Here is an 18628-nt window from a genome sequence, read left to right on the forward strand (position 1 = left end):
TTCATCAGCAACTTCATTTCCAGACACTGGCTTAATTTGTCAGTCTAGTGACCCCTGTGATTTATCCTGGGCCTCCACACTGAGATCAAATCCATGGCTGCATTCTTCCTTCTTGGGGGGTGAAGGGAGGCAGGAATTCTCCAGAGCTGATGTCTGCAGACCAAGCACAGGGCATTCCTACCCAAGATAGATTTTTTAAAAGTGATAAAAGCTTCTTTTGAAGCTGACCTCCTTGGGGCAAAATTTTACTACCCACTCAACAACAGATATTTATCTGTAATACATGCAGTAGATCACTTCTTTAGGCTTCTGCTAGTATATAAACAAGAGGGAAAGTTAAATTTTAGTAATAATCAATGAATTGTGTTACATGACAGGAGCTGGTGGGACAAAATGGGGTCCAAGAGAGACAACGAAAAAAGCAAGAGGGTCAAAATGCCTCCAAGCATGACTTTGAAATAGAGATGAACTCCATTTTGATTAAAAGAACAGAATTGGCAAGAAACTTTGAGCTGTCTACAGAAGAAGCTGATTAGAGCACATCTTGTTATTCCGTCCTAGAAAACTTGCCCATGAATATTAAATCAAGCTCCAGATGGGGAAACATTCCACATAATTACAAGTATGAAAGGGGTTTTGACTTCAGGTCAAAAAGAGGATTAGAGACATCTTAAATGCCTTGCCACTGGGTTGGGATAGAAAATATACATGCATGGCCTCACCCCTTTGAGTGCAGACAGATCTTCCTGTGCAGTTTTAAAAGGCAGCAATGGTTTGTTTTAGTGTTCAGCTGAGACCCAGAATGTTTACTACTTGGCTCATCTGTTATTTGTAGTATTGTGGGTCGGGTGTAAACCAAAAACTTTTAGAATGTTCTGTTCAAATTAATTTTCCTCTCTCTTTCCTCCCCCAGATTGTTTCCTGAAATTGCAGATGCCTTTTGAAAGCTGCAGTTTTTAAATCTATACAAAAATTGTCTTTCATTCTGTTTCTCAATTGTGGTCTTCCCAGGAAGTGTGTGACATAGCAGCATAATTCATGTAACAGTTTCCCCTATCTGGATGTGTGAAGAATGATCCTCAGTTAAGGAAAATTGCTGGCGGTGAAAGGGCATAGTTCTCATCTTTAATCACATAGAATATGTGTATAACCCCAGCCTATAAACAAATAAAATGCCATTTGAGGTACAACTCAAGGTACACTCAGCATAATCTAAACACCTCATATATTTAAATGTCTATTTCCAGTTCTGTAGAGTGGTGGCAAGGTTGGAAAGCTAGAGCTCATTCTAATCACAGTTGGGGCAAGGGACAGTCCTGAATTTGGGTATAACAACAGGAACCTTCAGTTAGTTCAGAGGTGATTATAGAAGCTTCTGTTATCTCCTTCATATTTTTGAAAGAGGAGGCAAGGAGCTTGTGAGTTTTGACCTCAAGTAGGCTCATAATTGTAATGCTGAACAGTTGTCTTTATGATTGAACTCCACTAGTGACTGTCTTTTTAAAAATGCAGAACAAACTTTTGGCTCTCACTGTAGTTTGTAACTGCACGAGAAGGAGCACAAGAGACCAGAATCTTCAGACACAGAAGATGCTGAGCACAAAGCCTAATACTTCTTATACAAGTCAGCACCATGCAAGGGCAGCATAAGTAAAGCTGTATAAAGGACTTACTGCTGACTCTTGCTATATGGCTCAGATTTTTAGGTTTCCCTGTGACATTAAGTCTAGTCGTGTCTGACTCTGGGGGTGGTACTCATCTCCATTTCTAAGCCGAAGAGCCGGCTTTGTCCGTAGACACCTCCAAGATCATGTAGCCAGCATAACTGCATGGAGCGTTGTTACCTTCCCGCAGAAGCGGTACCTATTTTTCTGCTCACATTTGCATGTTTTCGAACTGCTAGGTTGGCAGAAGCTGAGGCTAACAGCAGGATCTGCTCCCCAGATTTGAACAGCCAACCTTTTGGTCAGCAAGTTCAGCAGCTCAGCAGTTTAACCTGCTGTGCCACCAAGGGGCTCAGAGTTTACCAGTTAATTTTTCCTTCTCTATAATCATGGAATTATAGAGCTGGAAGTGACTCCCGGGATCATTCAAACCAAGCCCTTCCCATTTAAGAATACACAATCAAAACTTTCCTGACAGATGGCTATACAGCCTCTGCTTAAAAAGCTCCAGAGAAGACTTTGCCATTCTCCCAGGTCACTTGTTCTACTATCGAAAAGTTCTTAATGTCAGGAAGTTCTTCCTAAGGTGGACTCTATTTTCCTGCAGTTTGAATCTGTTGCTCTGTGTCTTAGGAGCATCAGAAAACAGGGTAATTGCTGCTCAATATGTCATCCTTTCAAATATTTAAGCATGGCAATCTTCTCTTCCCCAAGTGAAACAATACCAAACTCCCTCAGATGCTCCTCAGAGGACTTGGCTTCTATATGTTTGATTGTTTTGGTTATCCTTCTCTGGATACATTCCAGGTTGTCAATACTATTCCTGAATTTTGGTGCCCAGAACTGTTCCAGGTGAGGTCTGACCAAAGCAGAATAAAGTGAACGTCGATCTAGTCACTATACTCCTATTGATGCAGCCTTTACTAAATTATACTTTCTCCGGTAATATTGTTTTTTTAGTTATTAAAAATTACCATTGGTAATTAAATTACAGCTGCAATGCAAATATAACCCAGCAGTAAGTAACAGCAACATGATAATATTCCAGGGTAGTCAATTCTGAACTTGTCATTTTACCAGCTGTTTCCTGGGCTTCTATTTCACATACATGACTTCTGCTACTGCTGAAGAAACTCCAAAATTTTTGTCTGGGAACATATAACTCACATAAGGATTTGTTGACCATTCCTGTTAAATGTTTTGGTTTGGCTAGTTCTTTGGATTTTTAGGAAAGGATTTATTGTGCTTTTAATGTACACAGTCCTTGTTAAGGATAAATAAATGCTAAAGAAGTGTGGATTAGTTTAAGGAACACAACTAGATTGTAACATTAGGCTAATGGATAGGGGATTGTGAGAGGATGCTATTGATAAATAAATTTATAAACACAGAGTGTTTTCTCCTTTAATTGTGGGAAAAAAGCAAATGTGCTTCTTGATACAAGGAATTTGACATACAAAGAATCGGCAACACTTGATCAAGAACAAAAACCCGCACATAGGTTTTTATATTAAGAACTTTTGTTGGAAGTTAGGTTTTGGCATGGATTTAAAGTGCAGTTGGCTCCCTCATCTTTAAAATCTGAAACAAAGCCCCCAGTGGCTCAATGGGTTAAGCCCTTGTGCTGGCAGGACTGCTGACTGAAAGGTTGGTGGTTCGAATCCAGGGAGAAGAATGAGCTCCCGTCTGTCAGCCCCAGCTTTCCATTCAGGGACATGAGAGACGCCACCGAAGGATGGTAAAACATCCAGGCATCCCCTGGGCAACATCCTTGCAGATGGCCAATTCTCTCACACCATAAATGACTTGCAGTTTCTCAAGTTGTTCCTGACTTGAATGAAATAAAATAAAATAAATTGAAACATAGGAGTACATTAAATCCTTCTTGATCATAAAACACATTCTATTTTGAAATGTTTGGCAGTGGCTGAGAAATGGTGAAATTTTTTGCCTGTTCAGAGTAAGGACCAGAAATATTGCCATCATTCTGAATTGGCTTCATGATATTATTGTACAGCCAAACCTGATTGCCAATCTGACATAATCAGGAAGACTTTAAAAAGACCATTGCTCCCTGGGTGTTGCTGAGATCTCACTTCATCCACTGTTACAGACATCCTCTTGCCTGGAATTGCTTCAGGAATCAATACAGGGATGCTTTTAATCCCCAAAACTTCAGAGCAAAGAAAGAAATTGCAATGAGAGAGCAGTGAACAACACACTAAAAGGTTCAAGAAGACAGCTTGCAAAAGTCTACTCTCTGCAAATGTGAACCTTAAATTGGACCTTGTGCTTTAAATGGACTGCATTCATTTCCATCTGCTAGCAGCTCCCATGCTGTACTTGCCCTCAACACAAACATTTGAATGTTGTGGGGTGTGGTGGGTCATTTCGGATTTGAGAGATACCAGATTAAAATGCTTGCAGATTGTCTCTCGAAAGGTCAAGGTAGTCCACATTCTCTTGCTGTCTCGTAAGACTACGAAGCACTTTGTGATCTTTTTTTCTCCCTGTATTGTCTGTCCTCTTTCTTTTGGACACGCATCTACTTGCAGTCTCTGGCCTGTTCCTGCCTGCCTCGTGATGTTTCCTTTCTTGAAGACTAGAGGCATGAGATGGTACATTGTGTAATGTGTTTACAGTGAGATGAGATACATAAATCCCACTCTTGAATATATATAGAATATACTTAGCAGCCTCCCAGTTCATGATCTTCTAGTGGTATTAAAGGAGTCGGGCAAAAGTGTATTTGTATTTGCATGGGAGGAAGGGAGGAGAGAGCAGATTTGTAATATGGCATAGTGGATAGATTGTAGTTTTATTGGAAATGTATAATAGAGTTCAGTAAAAAATGGTAAAGGATGACTTTTCAATTTAATGCTTTTGGAATGGCTTTGCTGTCTCTTTTATTGCCAAAAAAGACAGTGATACAGTCAGCTTATATTTGTAATCAGAGAATCCATGTATGAGGAGAGGGTTACCCATTGTGTTTCCATCATAAAACTAACTGCCTAGTGTATTCAACATCCTTGTCTAAGATTGTCTGAAGTGTAGTTTAAAAGCAGGACTTCAGGACACAATCCTAGATCCATATTAAAGCACCAATATTTTAAGATTTTATTGGACTGGTAATTTTCTGATATTATAGCAGTTCGAAAACATGCAAATGTGAGTAGATCAATAGGTACTGCTTTTATGGGAAGGTAATGGTGCTCTATGCAGCCATGCTGGCCACATGACTATGGAGGTATATACGGACAACGCCAGCTCTTTGGCTTAGAAATGGAGATGAGCAACACTCCCAGAGCTGGACACGACTGCTGTTAGTCCCAGCTTCTGCCAACCTAGCAGTTTGAAAACATTCAAATGTGAGTAGATCAATAAGTACCGCTTCTGTGGGAAGGTAACAGCACTCCATGCAGTCATGCTGGCCACATGACTTTGGAGGTGTCTACGGACAATGCCGGTTCTTTGGCTTAGAAATGGAGATGAGCACCAACCCCCAGAGTCGGACACAACTAGACTTAATGTCAAGGGAAACCTTTACCTTTACCATAGATTACCATCTAGACCAGCCACCACATCCTTGTTTTACTACCAGGGTAGTCTGCAAGTATTCAAAGCCTTTACATTTTGCTCACAAGTACTGATTGGGTACTGTAATTCACCAATTTCAGACTTAGAAGGTGTGGAAATAGCTGGCAGATAAAGAGGTGTCATGGGCTAATTTACTGCAGGGTGGGTATTACATGGCTCTCCAGATGCTGTTGGACTGCACTTCCTAGTACCCTAGCCAATGGTGAGGAATGCAACATCTGGTGAGCCACATGATTCCCACCCTGATCTTCTTTACAGAAAGATTTGATATTGTAACCCCCCACCCCCTTCCTGGAGATAAATCAAGATCTTTTTTCTAGGAAATGTTCATACAAACCTCTGAAAGAGTATCGCTACTTGTGAACAGAAGCTGAGAAATAAATGGTCTTGATTTGTTGTTATTACAAAACTAACAATGCTTACTTCAAAGTTTCTGATGTTTTTGTTGCATTAGTCTTGAATTGCATTTGTTTCTAGAATAGGAGTTACTGAATTTGAGCTACCTTGTTTATTTGAAATTTCACAGAACTTTGCATTTCTGTGTAAGTGCTTTGAATAATTTGCAAAGTGGTTGGTAAAGCAGACGTAGGTGGAAAATCTAATCTCAAGGAAGGTTTTTTTTAAAATTTCCTCAAACTGTAGGAAGGTTTGTTCATATGTTTGCAGTAGATTACTGAAGTATGGTTTGAGATAAAAGGAATTTTCCTACAAGTTGTGTGTGTGTGTGTGTGTGGGGGGGGGGGTGCTTGGCATTTGTGAGCTGCGGGGAAAAAGATTGCAGGGATATAACTTCTGTTTCTTATATTCTGTTTATACTGTTTAAAATATAAAGAACCATGGTATTTTTGATGTCATGATCTGCAGCAGCTTTGGAAGGCAATCTGCACACATGAAAATGTTACCCTGCCCTCCTCTGTGATTTAAGTCATGGACAACCCCACTCCCTATGCAATCCTCTTAGTCCGCTGGCTGGAGCAGGAATGTCCTCCCTGCTGGATTGCAAAGGGCAGTTTGGTGCCTATGATCATGCTGCACACTCTCAGCTTCCAAGTTGTTAACTCAGAATGAAAGGCTCCCATAGTCAGGATTCAGCTAGCAAATGATTATTTTATAGTACCAGAAACAGCTGATCCAACCCCATTCTGTAGTCTTGGCACTGCATAAAAGGTGTCCCTGTTTGTGGGGCCTATCTAATAGTCCGATTATCTTCAGGCTAGACAGTAACAGGGCATCACCTCAACCTTTTTTGTCTGGAGGGCAGGGGAGAAATCGCACCCTTCAACTGCGGGAACGAACCAGTGTTGCTCTTTTAGGATGTCTGAAATGGAAACTGTGAACTCGAATGTGAAAACAAACTGTCAAAATGGACAGTCTGTTAGACTGCAGGGAGAAGGGCCTGATTGAATCCCAAACTTAGTTATAATCATTTTTATTGCTGACATATGTATAACTGAGGAAAGTGAGCCCCCATTTCACATACTGAACAACATTTATGGATTGTCCCCTCGGAGAGAGAGGGCGGAATATAAATAAAGTTTTATTATTATTTATTATTATTTACGGATTCTGATGTGGCAAATTGTGGACTGGAGGGAGCACATAAGCTCTATAAATAACACAGAGTATCCATTAGAGCTCAGGAATTGGGGGTAGAAGAAAATAAAATTAATATTTCTTTATTCATAAACATAACATGAGCATGTTTACGTCTTGCAATGCATGCAGAGTGAGCTATTTGATGTAGTGCAATGAATGGATCCTGCCAACAGTAGTAGAAAAAGAGCAGTACATACTGCAATGTTATGCATTGTGCATCATGCAATGCAGTTGTGTGATGTACTTTACAGTCATATTACACATTGTGCGCTGTTGTTTCTCATTGTGTATTAGACATTATGCATTGCACAATGGCACTCAGTCATTCACATACAGTTCACAACGTTGCTATTCTGCATGGTGTTGCATAGTGCTGATGTAGCATAGTTTTTATTAGATGCATATATTTTTATTAGATGCTGAGGGAAAATTGGATTGCAGCCACAAGCTGTTAAAAAAGGATAATAAGATACGGTAACTGTTTTAGTACATCATACTATGAAAGAATGAAATTATCATGTGCCCTGCCTGAGACCAGATATAAACCAGGAGATAAATGCTTAGACTGATCCGTAGACACAGCCTGCTGCTAATCCAGGAGTCCTCAAACTAAGGCCCGGGGGCCGAATGCGGCCCTCCAAGGTCATTTACCCGGCCCTCGCTTAGGGTCAACCTAAGTCTGAAAGTACTCGAAAGCACCCAACAACAACAACAACAATCCTATCTCATCAGCCAAAAGCAGGTCCACACTTCCCATTGAAATACTAATAAATTTATATTCATTTTAATTATTGTATTGTTTTAAAGTGGTTTTTGCACAACAAATCTATGTGCAGTGTGCATAGGAATTCATTCATGTTTTTTTTCAAATTATAATCCGGTCCTCCAACAGTTTAAGGGACTGTGACCTGGCCCTCTGTTTAATAAGTTTGTGGACCCCTGTGCTAATCCATAGGTTGTGGAGGAAGATTAGGACAATGCAAACATTATAGCAACATTGTATTACATAGTCACAAAAATAGCCCTTACTTAGATGATTTTGCACTTCAAAAACAGAAGTGTAAAACTCTGTGAACAAAACCACACACCTAACTGGTTAAAGAAAAAGCCCTGTCCATACAGTGTTGTGCCCATCACCATCCAGATGTCTTTTTTGGATGGATGGTTGGTCAGGAGCTGTCCCCTAGCCCAACCCCTCCCCCCCATTATAGTTGTCAAATCTTAGAAAGATTTTCTTGCTTCTGCTGGTTATTTGTGGGGAAGGGAAAACGTAGGGAGGCAAATGAACCATTGACAATTGAGTTCAATCTTGGCTTAAAAGGGCTCTCAGCGATCTTTTCACCTTGCATTCTATGAATTGCTACCTCTTCCTTCCCTCCCCACTGATTAGACTAGGCATGGGCAAACTTTCTAACTTGGGGGCCGCATGCTAGCACTCCCTGCTAGGAGGACTGGCTTCCTGGTGATGGAAGAAAGGAAGGGAAGGAGGAAGAGAGAATGAAGGAAGGACAAAAGGGAGGAAGAGAAGGATGGAAAGAGAAAGAGGGTGAGAGGGAAGGAGGAAGGAAAGATGGAAGGAAAGACAAAAGGGAAGGAAGGAAGGGGCATGAAGGAGAGAGGAAGGAAAGAGGGAAGGACGGAAGAACTGGAAGGGAAGGATGGAAGGAGATAGAGGGAAGTAAGTAGGAAGGAAAGAAAAACAGGAGGGAAGGCTGAAAGGGTGGAAGGGAAGGATGGATGGAAGGAAGGAGGGAAGGAAAGAAAGGAGGAAGGAAAGAAAGAAAGAAGGGAGAACAAAAAGGTGGAAGGGAATGGAGGGAGAGAGATAAAGGGAGGGAGGGAAGGAAAGATAAAAAGGTGAAAGGGAAGGAAGGAGAGAGGGAGAAAGAGGGAGGTAAGGAAAGGAGGGGGAGAAGGAGGAAGGAAGGAAAGAGGAATGAAGGCTAGGATGGTGTGTGAGAGAAGGGCCTGAGAAATGAGCCCAGGGGGCTGCATTTGGTCTCTGGGCCTGGGTGTGCCCATACCTGGATTAGACACATTTGCAATGACCTCTATTGTTGGGGTTGAAATTTTGAAGGTTGCACAAGGAGCTACAGAATAATACCATATCCTTCTTTGAAAAAAAGAGACACAAATATGCATAAACCACATTTATACACGTGCAACAGACAGGGAGAAAACCAAGTTTCTCACCACCAAGATCATAACATCACCTTTTTTACCTGTGCAGATTTTGTTTTCCTACTTTAATGCTTTTCTCAATCAAAAAGCAAGTTTTAATGGGTGTAAATCTGTGGGCCACAACCAGGATCAATGAAATGTCTGACTTAATTAGCTATGATGTATCACAGCTATTGTTGTGGTGGGGGCAGGGATGGCGCTGGGGGAGGGGATTCTGTGAAGTATGACTCGTGCCAATAAAAGTACGAATCAACTCTGTTTGTGCCAGATATTAATCTTGACTTTAAATGGAAGTGGGAAATGTAAGCAATCATTAGGATGTCGGCCTGGAGGCTATACTCCCACAACTGGGAGTGGTGCTTTTATACATCTGGGAAGCTGAAGATGGACTGATGTTTCTGCTGCCGGTTTTCTTCTAGGGCGTAATTGCAGAACTGAAAGTGAAAGGTGATCCTCGAGCAGCTGAGCTCCAGTGTGAGGAAGATGAAGATGATTCTGATATGGTAAGTGGATCTCCCTTTGGCAATCTTTAGGCATACACACACATTGAAAGTTCCTTGCATTGGGTCAGCTTTGTTGTGTTGTAAAAACACCATTTAATCATACGTCCCCCCTTCAGATCTGCTGTGGCTGCAAAGAGGAGCTTCCAAATAAACTACAGTTTGCTGTTTCTTCTGAATATTGATAAATCGTAATATATCTTAACTCTGATAAGTGGAAGCACGCAAAGTTCAAACCATGCTTTATGAAGCTATCATGTTTTTACAAAACATAGTTAAGATTAATCACATCTAAGAATTCAAATTACATGCTAAACTGCAATTAATTTAAAAGAAAAGCATCAGAAAGTGGGAAGCACACAAGCTCAGGTGGAATTATGAGTAATGCTGGGAATTGTTGTCCAACAGCGCCTGAAGGGAGTGCACAATTTTGTTCCTGAGCCCTTTCAAATGACAGAATTATAACACGGTGATTTCACTTTAACTACCATGGCACAATGTTCTGCGATCGTGGGATTTGTGGTTAATGGAGGGATAGCCAGTGTAGTATAGTGGTATGAAACCAAGGTTGGATTCCCCACTCAGCAATGGAAACCTACTGGTTGAGTGTAATATGAAGGGACCCTATATGTAGGCCAATATTCTCTACTCTGCATGCCTATTCCAGTGGTATGTAGAGGTCATTCCCATTCCTCCTCTCTGTGATTCTTTAACTAGGGGTGTTAAGGATTAAACCTTGGACTTTATATATGTAAAGCCAAGTATATTAAGACTGAACATTGACCTTTCCCATAACATAGCTTAGGTTTTGGTGTAGGATTTTCCCAGAAATTAGATGCAGATGAGCAGGAAATTTTCTGAATGCAGATGTAATGAGATTCCAGGACAGGAGATCAGCATTATGGGCTAATGAGAAAACAAAAACAAATCCATTTGTTCACAACATACTTTTTTTCTATTAGTGAGGCACCTAGGCTTTGGGTTTTTATAGTGCGTAAGATATATTTGTCGTATGAAATGAATGGCCTATTTTCTTGAATCATAGAATTCTAGAGTTGGAAGAGACCACACAGACTGTCCAGTCCAAATCCCTGCCATGCATAAACACACAATCAATGCACCCCTGACAGATGGCCATCTGGCCTTTGCTTAAAAATCACTACATTCTGAGGCAGAATATTCCAGGGCCAAACAACTCTTACCACCAGAAAGTTCTTCCTAATGTTTAGGTGGAAGCTTTTCCTGCGATTTGCTCCATTTTTCCTAGCCTCCAGAGCAGCAGAAAACAAGCTTGCTTCCTCTTCAGTGGACATCCTTTCAAATATTTAAACATGGTTATCATGGCCCCCCTCAGCCTTTTTTTCTCCAAGCTAAACATATCCAGCTCCCTTGAGGTTTCCCATGGATTTAATTATATTTCATGGTAGTAATATCTGTCATTCATTATAATTCCTAATTTGAAACAGTGATTCCTAATATTGCCCAGGTTATAAGTGTTTCCTTTTCTGTTCTCTTGAAAGTTTTTTTTTGTAAATCCCAGCATCCCAGGATAGAAATCCGTATATCTATGAGCTGAATCGGAGAGTGAAGTAGAAGAAATGAATGTAGGTCACATTTCTGTCAGAATGAAAAAGGTTACAGTTTTATTGGTTACAATTGAATATATTTGGTCCAGAACACGGGTCCAGATCCAAACATTAGCTGACCTACCTGCCTGCTGATGGCAATTTATTCATCCCCAACAGTTGATGGAAACCTAGTCTACCTAGCTCTGGAAAGACAGACACGATTATCCACTTGAGTAAAGACTATCATATGATTCCCCTAATACCTCAGAATGTTGCAGAACCATCTGCCCATAAACTGGAGATAATGTTGTTGTCTACACCTCCAAGATATGCCCAGAACACAAGCATTGTCAATCACATGGGAACTGCTAACTCCCAAAGTAGACATGATATCTCCCATACCAAGACCACACTAAGCTGTCACTATCAATCTTAGCAGTGCGGTAATAACACTACACTTGATCTTACCCAAAAGACCGAGAAGAGATAGTGCAGTAATAACATAATGGTCTTTACAAATCCCCCAGCATTAAGATAGGAGAGGGTGATTACAACTGGTTGGCCATTGGTGTGGTGGGGAAGCAGCATACCATGGGTCAGTAGTGAAACCTCTACTTGCTCCATTCCCCACCTCTGCCAGGTTGCCTCTAGTTGGCTGGCTGTCTTGCTCCATACTAGAGGTTGGAAAACCTGTGTGGGTTTATTTATTTATTATATTTATACCCTGCCTTTCTCACCCCTAAGGGGACTCTAGATCAGCTTACAAGTAGGCAGCAATTTGATACTGCATAAACAGACATACAAATAAAAACCAAAAAATTAAAAACATTTAGATTTAGGACATTAAAAAAATGCCTGGAACATGGCTCCCGCCCACAGTTTGCCCACATACGAGGCCTGCATGTTGGCATTCCTGGTAAGTAGACAGAAAATCAGGTGATTTTGACAAATACATTAATTAAATTAGTCCAGCCAGCCTTTATTCATATCTGATGACCTAGAAGACTGCTTCTTAATTTTTTTTCCTTCTTAAAAATTCTTTAGATGTCTGGAGATGGTGGAAGTGGAATTGAAGATAAGCCACGATTACCGGAAAAGGCAAGAGTGAGTCCAAGACCACTTTCCTACTACTAACACTTTCCAGAATAGATTCTTATTGTTAACTTTGATGTATGCAGGTGGCTCCTCCTTCCCTTCTTCGTTTGCTACTTTTAATTGTTTACTATACTCAATGTGTCTTTTTCTATATGTGGCAAATGAGTGGTTTAGCTGCATCCAAACTTGCGCTCTGAAAATTCAATGCTTTGTTAAATTGTAACATATTTTTATGGTGAGCTACTTAGGCTACCCTACTGAATATTTGGTAAACAGGTATTGCCTTTCTTTTGAATAGCAGTTAAGCAACAAAGTTACTCATGTAGAACTAACTTAGAAGAGGTCTGGTTAATGGTAGACTGAAAACTGCAAGGTCAGCACATGCCAACCAAGCCCAGCCTGATACCTCTCGCCTCCCACCTTCAGCTCATAAACTTGCAAATAACTTGATTCTGAGCCACCCCATTCTCAAAAGGGCCTTTTAAAACAAGAAATAGTTTTTGCCTTTCGTGAAAGTGCCAAGCAGCTGGGATCATTGCATTTTGAGCATAATGTCTTTTTCAAGCCTGATTTAATTTCCTCCTGTTATTTTGCACTCATACAGCACCATCAGTATGTCAAGCAAGTTATATACCTCAGTCCCCTTACCCAGTGAGCTTAGTACCTCCTATGAATGGGAAGAACAGTGAAAGAAACAGAGTAGGGAGATATTTATCACATTAATTTGTAGGAAAAGGAAGAAGGAGTTGGTGGAAGTGGAAGAGAGGACAGAATGGGATTAGAATGATTCAAAGAGGGCTTTTCTAAAGATATGAAGTTAAGCATCAGCAATTACAACAGATACAGAATGCCAACTCAGATCAATGATGCCTCAAGGTATAAGGAGCTGGCTTATTCTAAATCAGTGGTTCCCAACCTTGTTTTCACCAGGGACCACTTAACTAGGGAGCACTTTGGCCAGAGACCACTTGACCTCTCCAGCATTACTACCAAAAGGGTTACGAATCACTTTTTGGTCAACTTTAGATTTGGTTTGTTTATTTGGGGTACTGATTCAGAAAATTGCATTGGATAGACCACGTCAGCTCTAGTTTCTGATACAGAACACATGCTATCCAGTAGTTGCCATCTGCTCGCTCACAGAAAACCATATTTAATAATCTAGAACCGCGGACCCTATTTTAGGTCTTGTGGCACATCAGTGGACTGTGGCCCACAGGGTGGGAACGACTGTTCGAAATTGAATAATGGGGCCACGATTACCTTGAAGGGCAGCAGCTCTCTGAGGTCCAAGTTGGGGGCTTTTAAATCTCTATTAACCTGATATTTTAAAATACAGGGTATGGAGAGTCTTTATGGTTTTCTGGATGTTTATGAGATCCCATCACCAGGAGAACCAACCAGTATAACCTAACTTCATGAAGCATAGTCTAAATCCACAAGTTTCTCACCACTTGCCCTGTTTCATATCCAGTGATTCTAGATTTTGAAACTACTGAATGGAACAGAATATGTGTTCTGGTATTAAATAATGGACACTGTTATTTTGAGCAACATTTGTAAAAATGTGCAAGTTTTTGTCAAATTTATTGTCCACTCTATTAGTGTAACTGTTCTGAAATTTCAGCAATTCTCTGACCTTTACATTTTCTTTTAGATACAAAAAGACAAGATTTTGGGCAGCACTTGGGTTGGATGTTTGTGATAGAGGCTCATATAGGAAACTATGTTCAGTCTATATTTTTTGTATTGTGTGCATGCTAAATTGCATGCGAAAGCTTGCTTGAAAACAACCTGGCAACCTGTTTTAGTAAGTGTATCACTTAACATATGCTTGCCTAAACTGAATTCCCATTAAGAAAGGAGGCATGCCATTTTGCTAGCAGCAATTTCTGTAGTCTACTACACTGATCATCACATGAGGCCAAACTGTAGCAGTTGATAAGTAGTTATCAACATATACATTCATTTGGTTTCCAAATATGTGTTAAATGGCAAACATGTTTTATATATTGTGTGCCTTTAAGTCATTTCTGACTTTTGACAACCCTAAGGTGACCCTATTATGGTTTGTTTGTTTTTTTGGCAAGACATATTCAGAAGGAATTTACCATTGCCTCCCCCTGAGGCTGCAAGGTTGTGACTTGCCCAAAATCACCCGGTGGGAATCCATGATCATGTAGGGATTTGAAATGTAGTCTGCTAGGGTCCCGGTCCAACACTGAAACACTATTCCACATTGGATCTCAAATAGGTCACATACAATATAGTTATACATACGTTTGTTTTTTTATGCATGTAAACCATGGTTTCAAAAAGTAGACATTTTAGTTATACAGAGATAGAATTTCTACTGTACCAAAGACTTCAGAGATGACTTGCTAAGTTATCCTCTTTTCACCAGATGTGCAATGTAGTCTGGAAACCTGCCCCAGTATGCTAATCCAAACAGTGTGTCCAAGCGTAGCTGAGGATGCGAGGTTGATCCAGGGCAGTAATGCGTTGAGGCAGCTGGTCAAGCTGGACTCTTCCATTTCCTGCTAATGGGGATTTGCTGCTGTTGACTTTTTGGCAGTGCCTCATAGTCTTGGCATACTACTGGTTATTTTCAGTGGTGCATCACATAATTGCAGACTCTGTTAACTTTTTTATTTAAATACTTTCATTGTCTAACTAGTCAGGTCTAATTGGTCTTTATTGACCATGATTCAGAACATTGGCTTTTATTCTGTTATTTCCCCCTTGCGAGAGCAGGTCGAGTTGGAAGAAAGATGCCTATTTTTCCAACAACCTGGTTTGAATTAGAGTACAAGACAACAAGCTAAAGAGAGGACGTAAAGAAATAAACAATTCCAGTACAATCCACTGGCTCTTTAAAATGTGGTTCACATACTCACAGAATTCTTCTTCTTGGACTAAGGCACACCTATGTTTTCTCTCTTCGAAAAGACATCTTGATGATTCTTGATGATTCTTGATTCTTGAGCAAAAGTATTTGGATGTGGAAGAAACTTAAATTTTTGAATATCATATGTTTTTAACTTCAGAAGAAGAAAAAACAAATGGAAAAAGTGGTTTTATTTAAATAAATTCCTGGTTTTCTTTTCTAAATAGAAAAATGTTCTTCATGAACAGATTTGTTCCTCCTCTGTCTCATGAACACTTACAGTGAAACACATAAATCCACTGTCTTTTACACCAAGGGCCATGTGTCTTCTATAATGCTAGCCTTTAAAAATGGAATTTGGAATATCTATCTATCAAATTGCAAATATATATATGCAATTATACATATATTCAGTGCCCATTTCCTAATCATGGCTTTTCCAGTTAGAAAGGAAATACACATAAAGCAATTCCATCCTTTATTTCCCCCACCCATTCCTTTTCTTCATCTTGCTGTGCAGCTAATTATTCTCATTAATTTTCTTCAATATTAATTTGTAGTTCATGTTTGACATTCGCTCTGGAGACTGTGATCTCTTGAAATGTTATGCATGTCTTCATTTGTTGGGCCTGTATTAGATTTCTTCATCACGCAGATGTTTCATAGCTTTGTGTGAGTTCTCTAATGTTTGCCTCCTGGATAGCCGACCTCCAGTGTGACATCTGATTTCTAGCTGCACAATGTCAATGCAGGCTTTGGAGGTAGTCCCCAATGCTCTCCAACTTGTTCTTTGAATCTTCCAATATCCTTTTCATAGACCTGTACAGAATATTGATCTAAGTCCCTTACTATAAATTGATTGCAATGCCACCTCCTTGTTTGAGCAGCTGCTGGTGTAGAACAAAAAAGAGAGAGATAAAATTAGGGAGTCTATTATGTTCCAACTGATGGATGGGGCTTCAGTCCTATTACCATAGTTTTCCAGCTGCTTTGTATTTTATCTTAAAAATTAAATTTTCCTTCATGCTTCTTCTCAAGGGATTACAAGAAATCTCAGCTTGGCATTGAGACAAGTGTCACCATCTGAGCCAGAAGTAGTTCAGGATCAAGTTGCAAAAGCAGTCACTGTTATGGAGAGGCAGTGATGGCCTTCCCTAGATTTATTTTTCTAGAGTGTATTTTACACAGCTGGGATTCTTCTCTGCACATAGAATCCTGGACCAATATTACAGAAAAATTAAAACAATAATCAAAGACTCATGAGTTCATGACTGGCTAGTGTCACTCCTCTCTGTTTGTGCTCTTCGTTGATGGTTTCTGTTTTTATTTCATTATTGTGTTTTCTTGAATTACGTATTGCTTTTTGTATGCATTAGATTGTTGGGCAATTCATACATATTTGAAATGAATAATGACAGTTAATGTGTGTTCCCTATACACAGCCATACAACTTCTGACCCTTTTCAATTTTTACAAATGCTTTTATACAGTCCAAGCTTGACCCTGTATTTTCAGTGATGGATGAAAGCATTCAAAGTCAGTAGGGATGTGGGCCAAAAACCATCATTCCCATATGGCCATTTATGTGTTGGTGAAATGATGTTCTGCATTAAATTGCCCCAGGACTGCAAGATCCAGAAGCAAAACTTCTGAGGCAGTGTTGCTTAATGAAGCCAGCAGTCCTCTTGGGTCCTTTTTCCTTTGTGCTATGGTCCCATTTTAATGGTCATGGCTATATCCTACACAATCCTGGGGCTTGTGGTCTTGAGCAACACGAAAGGGATATTTGACTGGCAATGTTAAAGGACCTTCGTTGTGCTAGAGTGATGAAGTGTGAAAGAACTTTCAATGTAGAACACAAATGCTTTACAGATGGACTGTACAATATGTACAGTTTTTTTTGTGTGAAAATATAACCATATGAGTTGCAGTCATGACATTAAGCCTTTGTGTTTCTTCAAAAGAGTTATTGGAGACCTCAGAAGATTTTGGCAGTGTATGGTCCTGAAAGTAATGCAGTAAAATTCTGGAATTGTTCAGTCGCTCTCTTGGAAGAGTGATAATTGCAATCAAAACAACATGTATGGTATACCATGTAAAATGAACATTGTACAGTTAAGGCATGCAAGGAGTGCCTTTTGTTTTGCGACTCATATTATGTACACATTTAACAACAACAACAACAACAACAACAACAACAATAATAATAACAATAAATTAATAATAATAACAAAAACTTTGTATTGGCCGGAATCACTGGGTTGTTGTAGGTTTTTTTGGGCCTTATGGCCATGTTCTAGAAGCATTATCTCCTGACATTTTCATCTGCAACTATGGTAGGCATCCTCAGACCTCACAACCTCTGAGAATGCCTGCCATAGATGCAGGTGAAATTTCAGGAGAGAATGCTTCTAGAACATGGCCATACAGCCCAAAAAACCTACAACAGCCCAATAACAATTTTATTCTTTTATCCCGTCACCATCTCTCCAAAGGGTCTCAGGGCGGCTTGCATGTGACACAAGATGACCAAAAACAAAACATAAAACAAACATAGCACTAAATAAAACACATACGCATATAGAACATCAACCAAGTAAAACTGAGCTCATCAACCAATGGCAGTAAGCTGCTGTAAACATGGCCAGGCTGTAAACAATAGGACAAGGGAATTGGATAGTGCAGAGCTATGACAATGGAGAGAAAGCATGGGATAAAGTGAAAGGCTGAGGGCGTTCCAAAGTCAGGGGTCCACCACTTAGAAGGCCCTCTCCCTCATCCCCACCAACCATGCTTGTGATGATGGCAGGACCGAGAGGAGGGTCTCCCAGGCAGATGTTAGAGCCCGTGCCCCCCATCTCAGTCCCTAACACTCTCAAGATTATACCATCATTGAAGGAAACCAATTTTAAATGTATATAAAAAACGAAGATCAGATAGAAACAAGGAGACAATCATTTATTGTTCATTTTTTGTGTTATCCAAAGGCACTCTCTGATTTTGTATTCTCAACCATCTGGTCAGGGAGTTCAGGCTGAGAAAGAGCAACTTTCTTACATTTGCTCTGCAAGCTTCCTGTTGGCATGGGGATTTGAATCTAACCCGGCACTATTTGAAATGCCATATTGTGACACAATAGTCCTCAAGTATTTCATAAAACTGGGAAAGAACAACAAAACAATAGTGGAAGCAAATTCATAAAGGATATGCACCCAAGAAACAAATTGTTAGAAGTCAGGTTTCAGAATATGTAATTTTTCTTCTGCATTTGGATATAGAACAAGCATGCCACCCAGTGTCCAAAGATGTAATTGATCCACATTATCTATTTTGCATTTTCTATTCTGAGATGTAACATTTCTTCAAAAATTTAGCCAGGGAGACAGATATATGTATTGTCAAAGGCTTTCACAGCTGGGATCACTGGGCTGTTGTGTGGTTTCTCGACTGTATGGCTGTGTTCTGGCAGAACTTTCTCCTGACATTTTGCCTGCATCTGTGGCTTCAGAGGATCTGGTGGTGGTAAAGCAAGTGGAATAT

The 18628-nt window shown here is 40.1% G+C and overlaps 1 protein-coding gene across 7 annotated transcripts in view; it reads left to right on the forward strand.

The window, feature by feature from the left end:
• Positions 1-18628, forward strand: part of COL18A1 (collagen type XVIII alpha 1 chain) — a 191993-nt gene that overhangs the window by 127534 nt on the left and 45831 nt on the right. For 6 of the 7 annotated variants that reach the window (XM_067462128.1, XM_060771389.2, XM_060771380.2 and 3 more), the window contains 2 exons: positions 9458-9541; positions 12151-12210. In XM_067462128.1, coding sequence (XP_067318229.1) covers positions 9458-9541; positions 12151-12210 — 144 coding nt within the window. The remainder of the gene's footprint in view (positions 1-9457; positions 9542-12150; positions 12211-18628) is intronic. The other variant, XM_060771366.2, reaches the window with a different exon arrangement.

Source organism: Anolis sagrei, chromosome 1 (assembly GCF_037176765.1).
Source record: "Anolis sagrei isolate rAnoSag1 chromosome 1, rAnoSag1.mat, whole genome shotgun sequence".
NCBI lineage: Eukaryota > Metazoa > Chordata > Lepidosauria > Squamata > Dactyloidae > Anolis > Anolis sagrei.